This window comes from Cryptosporidium bovis, assembly GCF_009768925.1.
Source record: "Cryptosporidium bovis isolate 45015 chromosome Unknown contig_12, whole genome shotgun sequence".
NCBI lineage: Eukaryota > Apicomplexa > Conoidasida > Eucoccidiorida > Cryptosporidiidae > Cryptosporidium > Cryptosporidium bovis.
Window position 1 is genome coordinate 118297 of NW_027125036.1, and position 16298 is coordinate 134594.

A 16298-nucleotide genomic window follows, 5' to 3' on the forward strand; every position below is an offset into this window, starting at 1 on the left:
AATATAATATCAAACCACGTTTTTATATACATATACGCCCTTTTAATTTGGTGTTTACCAAAACATGGATTTGGATCTTCCAATGTACCCTTCGGTAGGGGAGTTTATAGAGAAAAATGAAGGAGTGAATTTGATCAAAAAAATATTGGTTGCAACTAGTGGCCAGGCTGCAATAAAGTGTATAAGGTCAATGAGACATTGGGCATATGAAACCTTTGGAAATGAGAAGGCCTTTGAATTTGTAGTTATGGCAACCCCGGAGGACATAAGAAGCAATTCAGAATGTGTAAGTGAAGCTGATTACTATGTAGACATCCCAATGGGACCAAATTACCACAATTATGCCAATATAGAAGTAATAGTTTCAATAGCGGAAGAACACGAATGCGATGCAGTTTGGCCAGGTTGGGGGCATGCATCAGAGAATCCGGATTTACCATTGGCTCTCTCAAAGGCGAGAAGGAAAATAATATGGATAGGACCTTCTGCGAAATCAATGGAGACTGTTGGTCAGAAAATACAATCTAATATAATCGCTCAGTCAGTGGAGGTTCCTTGTGTTCCTTGGTCTGGTGACGGTGTTTTTGTGAAAATAGAGAAAGATGGAAGGTTTATAGAAACAGTAACCGAAGAACAGATGAACGAATCTTGTGTAAACAATATAGAAGAATGCGAGAAAGTTTGCAGAAGAATAGGATTTCCAGTGATGATTAAAGCCAGTGCAGGTGGAGGTGGGAAAGGCATTAGACTTTGCAATTCAATGGATGAGCTTGAATCAAAATACAGACAAGTGGTAAATGAGGTTAAATGTAGTCCAGTTTTTTTGATGAGAGCTGTGACTAAATGTAGACACTTGGAAGTGCAGATACTAGGTGATAATTATGGTGATGTTTTTGCATTAAGTACAAGAGATTGTACAATTCAAAGACGTCACCAAAAGGTAATAGAGGAGGGGCCAGTGACTACAGTAGATAAGGAAATAGTAAAAACAATTGAAAAAGCAGCAGAAAGAATGTGCAAAGCTGTCGGATATTCTTCAGCAGGTACAGTAGAATTTTTATATGATATTGAACGTAACTGTATTGCATTTTTAGAAGTAAATGCAAGACTTCAAGTGGAGCATGTTGTTTCAGAAGGGGTAACTAATTGTAATATTCCTGCAGCTCAACTACAAATTGCGATGGGAATACCATTGGAAAAGATAAGAGATATTCAAGAATACCGTAAATTATGTGAACAAGGTAATGCTCCTCCAAGACACATAATGGCAGCAAGGATTACCTCAGAACATGCTGAAAAGGGCTTCACTCCAACATGTGGTGACATTTTTGAAATTTCATTTAGAACTTCTCAAAATGTTTGGGGATACTTTTCTGTTGGTTCTCCGGGTCAGATTCACCAATTCTCAGATTCTCAGTTTGGACACATTTTTGCATTTGGAACAAACAGAGAAGAATCAAGAAAGCATTTAATAATGGGTCTTAAGGGTTTGACAATAAGAGGTGAAATTAGAACAAATGTAGAAGCAGTAGGAAGAATACTTGAGAATCCAGACTTTATAAATAATAAAACTTATACTCAATGGTTAGAACACAGCGTTTATTTTTCTTCTCCACTAACAAAAAAAGTCTCCACGCAATATTTAATTGCAGTTTTTGCTGCTGCTTGTTATACTGGGATGAGATATTTTAAGGAAAGTGAGGAAACATTTATAAGAATGTTGGAACAAGGACAGGCTCCAACAAGTATTAATATCCAGTATGAGATGACACTTGTACATAAAGGAATGAAATTTCGTTGCGAGAGTCACTATATTGGACCTGAACATATAAGAATAGTTTTAAATGGTAGTTCTGTAACGGCAAAAGTAAGAAATATATATCCACAAAGTATGCAAAATGGGAGGGATTCATGTTATCTCATTTCAGGAGGATTCGATGGAAGAAATAGAAAGGTGTTTTTTAAGAAAGATGCAGAAGATAATTTACTTGTTACTTTTGATGGGACAACATATACTTTTCTCAAGGAGCATGACCCTCGGCAAGTTAGAGCACCAGTAAGTGGTAAATTAGTAAGATGGTTAATTCCAAATGGTGCTCAGGGGGAGAAGGGGCAAGCTTATGTTGAAATTGAGATCATGAAAACTTACATGCAACTTACATTGTCAAACAACGGGATTTTGGAACATTCAAAACCACAAGGAGCTTCTTTTAATATTGGTGATATACTTGGTGTTTTGGAATTGCCTAGTGAATTTACTCCTCCAGAATTAGAATTATATCCTCTTCCATTTCCAATGTTTGACAATGTAAAACCACCAAAATTGGCCTTGGAGACATTTTGTTCCGGTGGATTCAGAAATGGTCCCAGAATGACAGCTCTTTCAAATTTCAGGGAAGGGAAGCAACAATTGTTAAATGCATTAAACGGATTTTACCCAGCATTTGATGATGTTAAAGATGCTTTGAACATGTTTTATCATGTTTTAGATCCATTGATGCCTTTTATTGAGTTACAAGAAGCTTGCGAAGTGGCTACCCCATTGATACCGGCCAAAGTGAGAAAGAAAATAATAGATGTTATACAAGGTGTATTTAGTTTATTTGAGATATTAAGTAAAAATAGCTGGTACAATCATTTTGATAGAGAAAGAGATATATATTCAATTCAGATAAACAATGGTGAATTGGTTACTTCATTGGATGATGAATTGTGTTCTTTCGGAGATCACGATGACATTGAAGACGAAGGGGTGACTTCAAATACTTCACTGAAGAGAATGGCAGAAGAAAAAGCAGATAATAACGACTGTGAACTGGAAGAAAATATGGAAATTACTCCAAAAAAAACGCAGGATGGTAATATAGGATATGATGAAAGGGAGAAAAGCCATTCAACAATAGAAAGACTTGAAAATCCATCTGAATTGACAGATTGTGCAAGTTTAAAAGAAAAAAGTATTAAAAACATTAATTCGTGTTCAGATGTAGAAACACATATTTTGGAGTGTTTAAAACATATAAATGAAATCATAGAAGAGTCAATACAAGATTTGGGTGGAAGACAATGTTCTATTGATGAATTTGTTACTATTAGGAGTCAATTTGACCCTCTTATCCATATAATTCGAAGAAATGAAAAAGGGCGTTGGATGAGATTGATGTATGAACTTCATGAGATAATATTGTGTTATATTGAGATAGAAAAGTTGTTTGAAGAAAGGTCTTCGTTAGTTACAGCAAGAGTAATACCGAGTTTAAGAACTGAATACAGTTTTCCTGCACTATTACAAATGGGAAGATCTCATCAACAATTAAAAGCTAAAAACGAGATAATGGAAGAAATAGCAAAGGAAATGGCAAATAATTCATCTTTGCTACAGTGTACATTTCCTTTTAGGGAAACAATACATCAAATTGCAGAGTTAACCTCAATAGAATATACAAAAATCGCAGGAGCATTTAGATATGTGCTATTAATGAAGGACAATGCAAAAATGTTAACACAGATTCAATCGGTTGCAAATAAGGTTTACGAATACAGTAAGTATATGTCTTTTGGAGGACAACTACAGGGACAATACCTAATATCAATAACAAATACTCCTTCTTCTCCACTTCAATACCCAATAAATACTCCATTGACATGGAACGGGGCATCTAATATCGGAGGACAATCAGTTGCAATTTCAAGTATAATGGCAGATTTTACAAACTTTCCAGATTTCGCTTTGCTTAATTGCATAGGGCATCCAAATACATTAGTAGGTAAAATAGCATTCGAAATATATATTCGTCGTCATTATGAAACATGTGGACTATCTTTTTATGCAGTAAAAAGCAAAGGCGAGAGGTGGGATAGTTCAAGTATAGAAACTCATTCCTTGGTACATCAGAATATGATGAACGTAATAAATACTCATGATTTATCTGGGATTTTACCTTCTGCTGGTGATGTTCAAAAGTCAAATAATATATTAGGTGTCTGGACTCACAATGCCTTGACAACATCTTCACTTTATCAAACTCTATTTGATTCACTTAAATCAAATACCATAAACATTCCACTAATAAATAATGGAAATACAGACAAATATGGGTTGGACGAGACAGTTTCTAAGAGCAAGTCTTTCAGCAGATTAGACCCAATTTCATTCTTAAATTCAACATCGAAATCAAATACAAATGGTGAAATATTAAGTGAGAACAGTCGTTGGAGGAGTATGTTAAGTGCTTTTAGTGGTCAAAGTTTGAGTAGTATAGCAGATGATTTACTGGAAGAATCACTTCCTATTCAGACAAGTATTGGACTTTATTTTAATTCAATTGAGGATTTTAGGATCAATTTTGAAAAGTGCATTGATGAGATAAAAATACTTCACAAGGTATTTCCTCAACCATCCACTTCAGTAGATTCTTTTATAATGCTTATAATATTGTCAAATTTTAATAATTTGGACATATTAAATAGGCCAAAAGCAACTTCGTACGAGGATGAAATGGTCGAGCAGAAAAGTAGTTGTAAGGATGAGATAGAGGATTTTGGTAAAAGTCATGATATAAGTCAGATTTTAGGAGAAGTATTGAACAAATATCAGGAGAAATTATACTATAATAATATACACATGGTTTCATTTACTGTATCACCTTATAAAAACAAAGAAACTTCAGAGTCTCTTTCAGCAACTTTGATATACCCAAAAACCCCATTTCACTATCACTTTAGATCAACAAGGAGTATTCCAGTAATAAATTATTGTGATTTGAATGATGAAAGTGAGTCCAATATAGTGAATATAGATGAACAGGGTAATTGTTCTAAAAAATATTTTATAGAAGAACCTTATATTAGAAATATTTCAAATACATTGTTATCAACTTTAGAGTTAAAAAGATTGAGGTATTTTACTATTAAATCTATACCGAGTTCAATTTCTGGAATAAATTTGTTTGTGGGAACACCAAGAGAATTGTACTCGAATTCAAATAATAATAATAATAATGTAAAATCTCAGGACAATAAGGAAAATAACTCAATACAGAAAAATGTCAATGGTACGACAAATAATTCAAGAATAATACAGGATAATGTAACTCAAGATAATAAGACAAAAACTACAAAAAGTGTGAGTGGTAAACAAATCTGTGATAACTCTGACAGTTGTTCTAATGGAATATTGCCTACACAAATATCAATGGATGCAACAATACAATCATCTAAATCAGTTCAAACTGAGATTAAAAATAAAATAGCAAATAAACCATCAAAATCAGTAGATAATTACAAGGATAATAGCAATAATCTGAATGCAGGAGTTGGTAAGTCAATAAGTGCACTGAATATAAACAAACAAAGAAGATACTTTATAAGAGTATTGGTTCAACATGAATGTTGCGAATCTTACTTTGAGGAACAGGAAAGATATTTCATAGCAGCATTGAGCACGTTAGAATCATGGTTGTCTTTTGACCAAAATTATACACATTCTAGTTCGGGAGCAGGTGGATCAAAAGGCTTACATCATTTATTATTTACATCAGTAGGGGTATTGAGTGATAAAAATTCTGGGTTCATAACAACAAGTATGGCAGAAGAGGCAGCTATAACACTAGTTAGGCGTTATGCACAGAGAATTCAACAAACATCATTACAAACGATGGAATTTAGATATTTACAAAGATCGGTATATCAAAAGGATAGCAATAATGTTGTAGTTCCCGTTAGATTTGTAATAGATAATCCAACTGGACAGGCAATTAGATTAAGAAGTTTTGTTGAGATAAAAAATCCAACGACAAGTGGAGGTAAGGTATTTGCAGCAATCGATTCAAAGAATTCTTTTCTAAATTATGTATCATCAAATAATGGTAAGAATGAAACATTTAACTTGCCGGGATTACAAAGAGAAGTCAAAACAAGGGTTGTGATGGAGACAGATAAAAACAAAGTTTCACCAATGACTGAAAACAAAGTTCCAAATTTGATGTTGTATCAATATGAACATAATTATGATGGAAAGCCTTTAGATATTCCGCATCCATTGATAGGAAAAGTGGATCAAAAAAGATATCAAGCAGCAGAATTAAACACGGTCTATATTTATGACTTTTTGGATTTATTTGAAGAGGCAATAAAAGGACTTTGGAAAAAGTGCCCTAAATACTTCGTAACAACTCCATCGGGAGTATCTTTATCTGGCTCAAATGGTAAATCATTCAAAGGAGGCGACATAAATTTTGACTGTGACTCATCAAATATAGATTCCAATAATGGTAAAACAGCATTCTTACCTGGAAAATTAATGGAATGTATTGAATTAGATATAAATAGAGAAACAGGAGAATTGGAATACGTAAACAGAGAACCCGGAAATAATAGCTGTGGAATGGTGGCCTGGTGTATAACAATGCATACTCCGGAGTATCCTAAAGGGAGAAGGATTGTGTTAATAGGAAATGATATCACATATCAAATGGGTACATTTGGAATTCAGGAAGATTTACTGTTTCAAAGGGCCTCTGAATATGCAAGAAGTTTGGGAATACCAAGGATATTTATAGCTGCAAACAGCGGAGCAAGAATGGGATTGGCCACAGAGGTACAGAAATGTTTAAAGATAGAATTTATAGATCCAAACAACCCAGTAAAAGGGTACAAGTATTTATATGTAACAGAAAACGACTATATAAAATACAATTTACATAACAGTATTAATTCTGAGGTAGTTGAACATCCAAAGGACGGCAAAATATACAAAATAACAGACGTAATAGGATCACAAACAGGATTAGGGATAGAGAATTTATGTGGTAGCGGCGGAATAGCAGGGGAAACATCAAAAGCAGCTAAATCTATTATGACTATAACATATGTGACCACAAGAACAGTTGGAATAGGAGCATATTTGGCTAGACTTGGACATAGAGTCATACAAAAAGCTCACGGTGCTCCAATAATATTGACAGGATACCAGGCACTAAATAAAGTGGCTTCAAAGGAGATATATAGTAGCAATGATGAATTGGGTGGAATTGATATAATGGCAAAAAACGGAGTTACACATTTGGTTGTTAAGGACGATTTGGAAGGTTGCGTTGAGATACTAAAATGGTTAAGCTATGTTCCAGAGTATTTGGGGGGACGACTACCTATAATGGTAGATCCAACAGATCCAATATATAGGAATATAACGTACATGTGCAATAGTAACACGGATGACCCCAGATTGATGTTAACTGGTTGTGTGGACTCAAGAGGACGTTGCTTATCAGGTTTGTGCGATAAAGAATCATTTAAAGAAGTAATGAGTGACTGGGCAAAAACTGTAATTGTGGGTAGAGGTAGAATAGGCGGAATACCTGTTGGATTTATATTAGTAGAAACAAGAGTAACGGAATATGTTCAACCAGCGGATCCGGTAATGCCTCACACAAGTGAATTGAAAGTAACAAGACCTGGCCAAATATGGTTTCCAGATTCTGCTTATAAAACTGCCCAGGCAATAAGAGATTTTAATGTGGAAGAACTTCCGTTAATAGTGATAGCTAACTGGAGAGGATTTAGTGGTGGACAAAAGGATATGTTTGACCAAGTACTTAAGTTTGGTTCTTATGTGGTGGATGAACTCGTTAATTACAAACAGCCTTGCTTTATTTACATTCCCCCAAGAGGAGAACTTAGAGGTGGAGCTTGGGTAGTTGTTGATTCAAATATAAATCCTGAATATATTGAAATGTATGCAGATCCCACGGCAAGAGGAAGTGTGTTAGAGGCTACGGGAGTGGTTGAGATAAAGTTTAGAAACAAGGCACTTAAGGAATGGATGATGAGATTAGATCCTGAATTGTTATCTCTACAAGAAAAGGATCAAAGTCTGCATTTAAAAGGATACCCAATAGATTCAACGGAAAGGAGTTCAATTAAAGACAAAATAAATAAACGTTGTGGATTACTGATGCCTGTATATCATGCAGCTGCTGTTCACTTTGCAGATCTACATGACACAGCAAGCAGGATGAAAGCGAAGAACGCAATTTGCGAAATTGTACAATGGAAAAATGCTCGTATATTCTTTATACATAGAATTAAAAGACAGTTACTACTATTTTCATTAAGGTCGGAAATCTCACAAAAACTTGGAATATCTTTACTAGACTCGCAAAATATAATATTTCAATGGGCCTTGGATGATGGAATAGACCCTAATAATAATACTCAATTCATTCAATGGATTTGCCACAGTGCAAATATAATTGAACAAAGAATATCCCAATTAGTTACACTTGGCTAGAATATAAAGGAAAGAGGGGGAGAAAAGTGTTGTCTAGTATTTGTGTTTTGTCGAGTAATCTTTGGGGGAAACGACGAGACCTTTACCTTTGTGAACACCCCTGTAAACAGTTTCTACAATATCAATAAATTCTTGTTTATTATTTAATGGCCAATTAATTTTATTATTATTACCTGTACCTAAATCAACCATAATGTGTTTATTTCTGAAAAAGAACATAACTGATACTGGGTCATATAATTCATACATTGTATTGAAGTCTGGGACTTCAGTAATATCAACGAGGTAGATTACACAAAAATTTTTAACTTCTTCCGCAACTTTATAAAGAATCTCATCCATCAACATGCAGTCAGCATCGTAATCATGGCCGAATCTAATACAAACTATTTTTTCTTCTTCCGTTAAAATTGCTTGATCAACTGACCAGCCATTATGTAAATGCTGAAGCATATAAGACATTTTATTCACTTATAATGGAAATACAGTATATCTCACAACTAAATTAATTGGTTCCACGAGAATTCTGCACATCTATAATTCACCTTTTACCTTAAAACGAAAGGCTTCTCACATATGTATATTCTTTTTATTTTTAAATGAAGTAAGGTTGACCCTTTTGTAATAAGTGTCAATGGGCATTTAAATTACTAATTTTCTAATATTTATAACAATCGGCGCCTGAATGATTTATATATACGATAATTCGAGCATTGTTTATTCTAAATAAAACTAGTCAATGAAATAATAACCCATCAATAAGTTTTGTATGAATAGGACATGAGAAAATTGATTGATTTGACCGAAAAAAGCAAAAATGGATAAGAAACCGGAAAATAAAACAAACGATTCGGGAGAGGTATTTGATTTTGAGGATAATGAAAAGAAATGGGATGATAGTAAGGACAGAAATGACGACACTGATTTAAATGGTTCTTGTTCTGATTCATTTTCAGTTGGATTGAGTGAAAATATTAACGATGTCGGGGCAAGAGAAAACTCGGGAGTAAGGGATGAAACGACTTTGAAATTGGATGAAAACAGCTTGAATATGAATGACGATGATAGCAAGGGTATTAGAATTGACAATAACGTTGATACAGGAGTTAATGACAATGGCTATGTTTCACACTCATCACTAGGTGGAAAGAAAAGTCCAAGGGAGGAGTATTCATTTAAGTCAACAGTTAAGTCAATAAACAAAATGAGAAGTGAATTAAATAATATAAATAATTTGATAATAACAAGTGAGAAAATGTATAAAAGTTCATTGCTGTCGAATAAATTTATTGGGAATTTATTCAGCAGTTTCAAGCCATTTATATCTGGAATAAACAGATTTACTGTAAGGGATAAACCAACAAATCCTCTTGAAGTTACAAATAATGGTATATACAAAGACATAAATATAGGGACATATGGAAGCAAGTATTTGAAGTATTCAACCCAATGGTATATTTTAGCGAAAAGAAGAAACGCTGAATTGCTTACGGTGAGTGGATGCCATATAGGAAATAACCTAAACCAAACAACTTTAAATAGAGAAATAAATAGAATTGAACAAACCGTCAAATTTAGATTGGGTTTGCAGTCGGAAAAGTCGCTCTTTTTATACAAAAAAAGTTCTAGTACAGAAGATTAAATAGAACTTCCATTAATCGTTAATATGCATACGGTATAATTTTTATTATGAGTTTGAATTTTCGTTTAGCTAAACATTAACAAAATCAGTTGGTAATCGATATTACCACTTTGCTTTTTTAAGTTAGTTGCGTTATCTTCACAGAGCATGGCATATTCCAGGGTTGGTGTTCGCCATGTTCAAAAGTTTTGTCGGCCTCATTTCTATTCCCGTATTTGCTCGTCATTCCCCCGCTGTATCTTACGATCTGAGTTGCACATAATAGATTAATAAGTAGGTCACAAAGTTATGTAGATTGAAAAGTGCATCGGGACTTATTTTGATCTTGATTTTTTTTGGTAGAAAATACTTTCGTCCAATAACTTACCTTCGAGGTGGTTCTCATCATTTCATTTTTAGGAGTGGGTTCTAAGTCTATTGTTTAATAAATTAAAATTATTATTTTTTTGTAAAATTAACACTAGTTCAACCTACGGTTTTGGCGGCAAATTTCATTTATGGTCTTTACATGCCTTTGGATGGTTTCTTTAGCGTCCTTTTTTACATCTTCAATAAACTTTTTCTCTTTGAGTTTTTTCTTCAATGTGCTTCTTTCTCTACGTTCTTTTTTTCTTGCTCCGAAACCATTAATGAATTCGTTTCTTTTTTCTAAGTCAAAGCTAATGCTTTTTCCCTTTTTTCCATATTTTGTTAGTATGGTTTTGGACTTATCTTGCGCCATAACTGTAAGAGTTACTTGTTGGTATTTTAGTATGACTTGGTTTAGCTTGGTTTTATGGTGTTTAGTGAGTACGCCCAACTAGTCGTTCTATTAAAGCGAGTATTGGTAAATTGTCCAATACAAAAGTGCTAAGCTGTTCTCAAATCTTAATTTTCCAAAAATGTTGTATATATATCTATATATATAGATATATATATCAGCTTCAAACTTCAGAATAGTATTTTTTCCTTAGTCTTTACTTGTACATTATTTTTAACCAAGTGTAAAAGTTTCCCGCCACGATACCTATATGTAATAAAAAAATTGCATGAGAATTTGGAGTGCAAAACAATATCAGAATATTAAAATAAATATATAGGAGTATATGTTTATATTAAGGAGTTGTATTGTATATTTGTTTGCATATTAGATTTTTGTCGCGGATAGATGTAGAAAAGGGTAGGTTAAATCTATTTATGAAAGAAGAAACGAAATTATTAAGAGAAACAAATAAATGAACAAGCAACGAATACACGGAAAAGATGAGTATAATAAGGCCAAGCGAAAATGATCAAGAAATAAAGAACTCTCTTGACTCTTTGATAATAAACGATTTCATTAAACCGTTTAACGATTTGACAGATAAGGTAAAAGAGTTGCAAGCGTATTCAAAAGAGTATTGTGACGAATTTGATTCAAGAGTAGATAAACTGTTTACTTCTTTAAGGAAAGATGAGCTGAATATAATTAAATTGGAAATGAGGCTCAAGAGGATATTTGAATTAATTAAAGATGGACATGGTGATAAAGATGATCAAATAACGGAAAAAACTAGAAAGAAGGAAAAAGATGAGGTTAGTTGTAAATATGTTAGGGATAATAAGCCAGATGGTGGATTGGATAGCGCTAGATTTAATAATAATGAATTAAGGTCATTAAGCAGTTGCATGAATTCAATGGATGAAGTAGTTGTAGATCCAATTATTAAAAGTTCCCTAGTGCTGTGCGATAAGAGGACTGATAATAAAGATGGATCTGAATATGAGAACGAAATAAGTGTAAGGATAAGTACTGATGGTGAAGTTAGAAGTTTGTTAGAAAGGTACATTAAAGGTGCGGATGGGAAACCGGGAAGAACAGACAAGGGTGAAAATGTAAGCGTGAAAGGAAGGATAGCGAAGGGAAATATGACAATAGAGGATGCAAAATGTGAAAAAGAAGAGAAAATGGTAAAGATAGGAGTAAATGAGGATGGAAGAAAAATCGTGAATGATGACACGAGAGTAGGAGTAAAAGAGGAAAATACAAATGAAAAAGTGGTAGTTGAGAATATATCAAGAGAAAATAGAATAGGTATTAAAAAAACTATTAGAGGAGGAATGAATGAAAAGTCAGAGAAAAATAATTTAGTACCAAAAGATATAAATACGAAAAGAAGAATAAAAATAGATTCAGTGAAGAGAACACTAAAATTACCTAGCAAAAGAAATCAATGTGGAGGGCTTTGTTGCTTCTTGGATAACTGGTGTTGTTGTAGTTTTTTCTCTCACGGAAGAAGGTCAGGAAATTATTTTAAAATGTCAATAGAAGAGTGGAATGAATTTTTAAGTTCAATAGAAATCAAAGGAGACAAAAATGCTTCCTATGAGGTGAAAGCCGGGAGTAGTTATGAAATAGATGGACTCCCTCCCTTGATAGTGGAATATGAATCTCTAAACGTTAAAAATGGCTACAATGTTGTCAGTAATGCAAATAATAACCAGATTAATAATAGTGAAAATACAAATATGTATGGGTATTATTTGAATAATGGAGTTAATTACTGCAATTTATACAAAAATGGATATAACAATGGGTATAATAATGATTGCAACAATCAGGGATATGGAGTTATATACAATTATAATTATAGTCAGGGTGATCCAGGAGTAATTCAACAAGTAGGTGTGCAAGGAGTACAAAATTCGCTTCCCATATCAAACTCTCCATCCTCGTATAAGGGATTTAGGGGTAAGTTCAGAGGAAAAGGAAAACAAATGCAAGAAGAGATAAAACAAGTGCAGAAAGTTAAAATAGCACTAGAAAATAAATCAGGCAAACAAACTATTAATTAAAAAAGTAAACTTGATGATACTAATAACTAATACTTATAGAATTACCCATAACATAACTATTTACATTGCTGATAAGATCAAGAGTAGAGTGACATAACATGCAAGAAAAAAGTAAAGGTAATAATGGTAACAGTAGAAGTACGTGATTTGTTTTTTAGTTTAAATCACAAACAATAAATAGTATGTGTGTAAATGCTGTTTAATTATATTACTGAAATATTAGTTATGCAAAATTGAATGTGTAGATATGCAAAAAAAAGTCTTATGTTCCATAATTATATATATTAAATATACTTGTTTAATCGCAGTAAATATACCAAATTATCAAAGTGAGCATTTAGTTTTCAATAAACACAAATTAATTAACTTTGTTGAAGCCCAAGAGCAACATTGACACTCTTTCTAATTGGATTATTCGGTTCCAAGTCTGTTATAGATACAACAGTCGAACAATGAGGGCAATAGCCTTTGATTGTATTCGGGGAAATACCGGAAGCAACATCAACATGCTTTCTAATATAGTTAATTATACATTCCTGGCAATAAGTCTCCCCACAACAAGGGGTTAAAACCGCATATCTAAATAGCCTTGTACAAATAGGGCAGGTTAGGGAATTACGGACAAGTCCTGTATCTTCTTTAGATTTACCCATATGTTTTCCAATGGTATCTTCCACAGTTCTTGTTAAAAAAGCTGTACTAGATAATTGCTTTGCATCTTTTAATACTGCAAATGTGCCATCCGGTAAACAGTATACCTCCGAATAAAGCCCGCCTTCTTCATCAAAATTGATTGTTCTTAAAAAACTTCTTGGAATTCCTGTTGCTGGCCTTATTTTTTTCTGAAAACTACCTTCATTCACTTTAGGGCAAACCCTTATGTGGTGGCCTCTTTCACCACACATGTGGCATATATAATCAGCAGGCACGTCTGTAGATGGAGAGGCCGTCATGCTACCTTTATATATCGGCCCGACTCTACCCTGCACTGCTGCCGGTTGGCCCATACCCACTGGATTTCCTAGTCTCCTGTAAGGGTCAGTTTTGAAAGTGCCGCCGGCGCCGCCAGGCATGATATTCTGAGCACCGCCTCTCTGTGACCCACGCATGTTTAGTTGTTCCAGCATCTCATTTCTTTGTGCAGGGGTTTGTTTAAATTTTTCACCGTGCTGTTGCATTACTGAGAGGATTGCCGCATCTTCTGCAGAGTCGACGGGAGCAGTAATATTTACAATTTTGGATGTAGTAACGGAGGAGTTCGGAGTGTTATCGGTTCCAATTCCCGTGCTGATTGGTTTGTGGGATGCATTTGAAGAGCCAATAGAGGTTTGGATAGAGTTAGACGATGATGTAATATTGGTGTTGCTATTTGTATTTATTGCACTGGGTAAGGAGTGACTATTGGAAGAGAGAGTGGCATTTGGGAAGGCCAAAGTAGCAGCGGCAGAGCTGGTGATGGTATTTAAATTGGTATTTGGACTTGAGTTCAAATTTGTATTGTTAAGAGCGACAGTAGTAGAAGTTGATGGCTTGACATTTTTGATCCTTGAATTGGCAGCCTCACAAAGTGGCTTTGCCAAATCCTTCGGGAGTCTAATTACATTCAGATATGTGCCATCTTTGACGAGTTCATAGTCAGAAAGGTAGTTATTTGATATTCCACCATTTTTATTGCTTGGTGTAATAAGTATTTCCATATCTTCTCCAATGTCGAATATTTCGCGTAGTTTCAATCTAATATGTGAAACAAGTGCAGGAAATTCGTAATTTAACTCTTTAAATTTCTTTTCACTTTTAAATTTGTAATAAATTTGTCCTTTTGCTTGTCCTGGCATTGTTTGAAGTTGTCTTCAAGTAATAACAAGTTTAGAGTGCTCTTAATGTTGTTAGACTATATATTCAGTGGTAAGCAATTTCTAACTTGTTCTCTTCCCAGAAGGATACTTTCTATAAGTCCCGTTTTCTTACTTACACTCTCCAGATTTTAGTAGAAAGAAAACGCGATTTAAACAGCAACTCTAATATTCGAGATAACAACCATGCAAATATTAGGTACTGAGTACTTTATTACAAAGTGAATAAAACAATTATAACTGAATTTCACATAAAAAATAAATGAGTGTGGGTTTATCTTTTAATTAAAAAATAATACTTATGTTTCAACAATATCATTATATTAAAAAGAGCAACATTCTTGGCTCTAAAATGATGTTCAAATATTAAAGTAGTTTATTCATTGGTTTACCGCCTTAGGGCGCCACTGATTCTAAAAGTCACAGTTGTGAATGGTTAAAGATTACAACCCTAAAAGATATGCGCCATAAGTTGTGAGTTTAAGACCGTCAGCTTTTGTTTGATTTTCTTTCAATGTGATGGGAATAGGATTTGAAGTGGGAGGCGAAATAGCCTCTGAGTGCACTGAATAAGAAGCTGATTTTGGGGAAGGGTCTTGAACTCGTAACTTGGGAAGGTTTATTTCAGAAGAAGAGAGTAATTCACTTGACTTTGTTATTATAGAGTTGAGTTTAGACGATATTAGATCTTTAGTGATTTGTGTGTCTTTTTTTGTGTAGTCATTAATAGCAGCATCATTTTCGTGTTCTTTAACAGCTTCCTTTACCTTCTCTAATATATTGTCTATTAATTCGTGTTTATCCTTATTAAATGAAAGATCATCAGAATTGAACTCTCCTCCAGCAGTCTTATCTATTGCATTCCGTTTTTCTGTAGTAGGCTTGGGCTCTGTTTTTTGAATTGTATCTTTAGATGAAGTAGGTACTATAGGTGCCTGTTTTGTTACTATACACGATTTAGGGAGTACAATAACACCACTTTTTTCTGTATCAGTGCCATCTGTAATTTCATGATTAATTTTGCATCCTGTCCCTTTAGTGTCCACAATTTTGTGATCATTATTAAAATCTATGTCCAAGTGATCAAATACAATTCTTTTATTAATAAGGTTTTCACCGCCGATGTATCCTTTAAGTGATACAGGATAGCCGAATAACTTATTATTTCTACAAAGTTCTATATACTCCCCATCTTCATTTCTAGCTACAAACAAATTTCTGTCGATTACTTCGCTGCCTATGCTTGATCTATTGTTCTCAGTGAAATATGAACTGTAAATGTTTTGTTCCTGGAAATTTAATTCGTCTGCAGCATTTGTTTCATCTAGACAACAAGTCTTTTTTGTAATATGGAAAATCTGATTTATTAATAACTCAATCATGCTCATTTTTTTCTTTTTTTATTGAAGTTGATAGCCTCAGTGACAAAATATATTAATGTATATAAAAAACATAAGAAACAAACAACGGTATCGCACTTTTTATTTCTTAAACTTTGTTAAGTTCATGCCTCCTCTCATAGCTCCTCTTGTAAATTTGCTAACTTTACGCGAATAAAGTTAAAGTATAATAAAACAAGAAAAACGTGTGAAGTAAAAGATCAAAAGTATTCCGTTATTTGTACTCCCCTTTCTATATACACTTCCTGTTTGTAATACCTATTTTCACTCTTCTTCTCAACCTCGCTCTTTTATATATT

General features: G+C 33.7%; 7 protein-coding genes across 7 annotated transcripts; 3 read left to right on the plus strand and 4 right to left on the minus strand.

Annotated features, from left to right (window-relative positions):
* Positions 1-64: 64 nt before the first annotated feature.
* FG379_000519 (acetyl-carboxylase 2) lies at positions 65-8290 on the plus strand (the record flags this gene model as incomplete). Its single annotated transcript, XM_067325930.1, has 1 exon — positions 65-8290. One exon carries the CDS (start codon positions 65-67, stop codon positions 8288-8290), a length of 8226 nt encoding a protein of 2741 aa, XP_067182770.1.
* Positions 8291-8323: 33 nt separating this feature from the next.
* FG379_000520 (mitosis DIM1) lies at positions 8324-8752 on the minus strand (the record flags this gene model as incomplete). Its single annotated transcript, XM_067325931.1, has 1 exon — positions 8324-8752. The coding sequence occupies one exon, from the start codon at positions 8750-8752 to the stop codon at positions 8324-8326; it is 429 nt and encodes a 142-aa protein (XP_067182771.1).
* Positions 8753-9107: 355 nt separating this feature from the next.
* FG379_000521 (uncharacterized protein) lies at positions 9108-9932 on the plus strand (the record flags this gene model as incomplete). The annotated part of the gene is made up of 1 exon (XM_067325932.1): positions 9108-9932. One exon carries the CDS (start codon positions 9108-9110, stop codon positions 9930-9932), a length of 825 nt encoding a protein of 274 aa, XP_067182772.1.
* A 286-nt stretch (positions 9933-10218) lies between these two features.
* Positions 10219-10653, minus strand: FG379_000522 (uncharacterized protein; the record flags this gene model as incomplete). Its single annotated transcript, XM_067325933.1, has 2 exons — positions 10219-10346; positions 10407-10653. 2 exons carry the CDS (start codon positions 10651-10653, stop codon positions 10219-10221), a joined length of 375 nt encoding a protein of 124 aa, XP_067182773.1.
* Positions 10654-11174: 521 nt separating this feature from the next.
* FG379_000523 (uncharacterized protein) lies at positions 11175-12746 on the plus strand (the record flags this gene model as incomplete). Its single annotated transcript, XM_067325934.1, has 1 exon — positions 11175-12746. The coding sequence occupies one exon, from the start codon at positions 11175-11177 to the stop codon at positions 12744-12746; it is 1572 nt and encodes a 523-aa protein (XP_067182774.1).
* A 362-nt stretch (positions 12747-13108) lies between these two features.
* FG379_000524 (uncharacterized protein) lies at positions 13109-14581 on the minus strand (the record flags this gene model as incomplete). The annotated part of the gene is made up of 1 exon (XM_067325935.1): positions 13109-14581. One exon carries the CDS (start codon positions 14579-14581, stop codon positions 13109-13111), a length of 1473 nt encoding a protein of 490 aa, XP_067182775.1.
* A 461-nt stretch (positions 14582-15042) lies between these two features.
* On the minus strand, positions 15043-15987 carry FG379_000525 (uncharacterized protein; the record flags this gene model as incomplete). The annotated part of the gene is made up of 1 exon (XM_067325936.1): positions 15043-15987. One exon carries the CDS (start codon positions 15985-15987, stop codon positions 15043-15045), a length of 945 nt encoding a protein of 314 aa, XP_067182776.1.
* Positions 15988-16298: the final 311 nt, after the last annotated feature.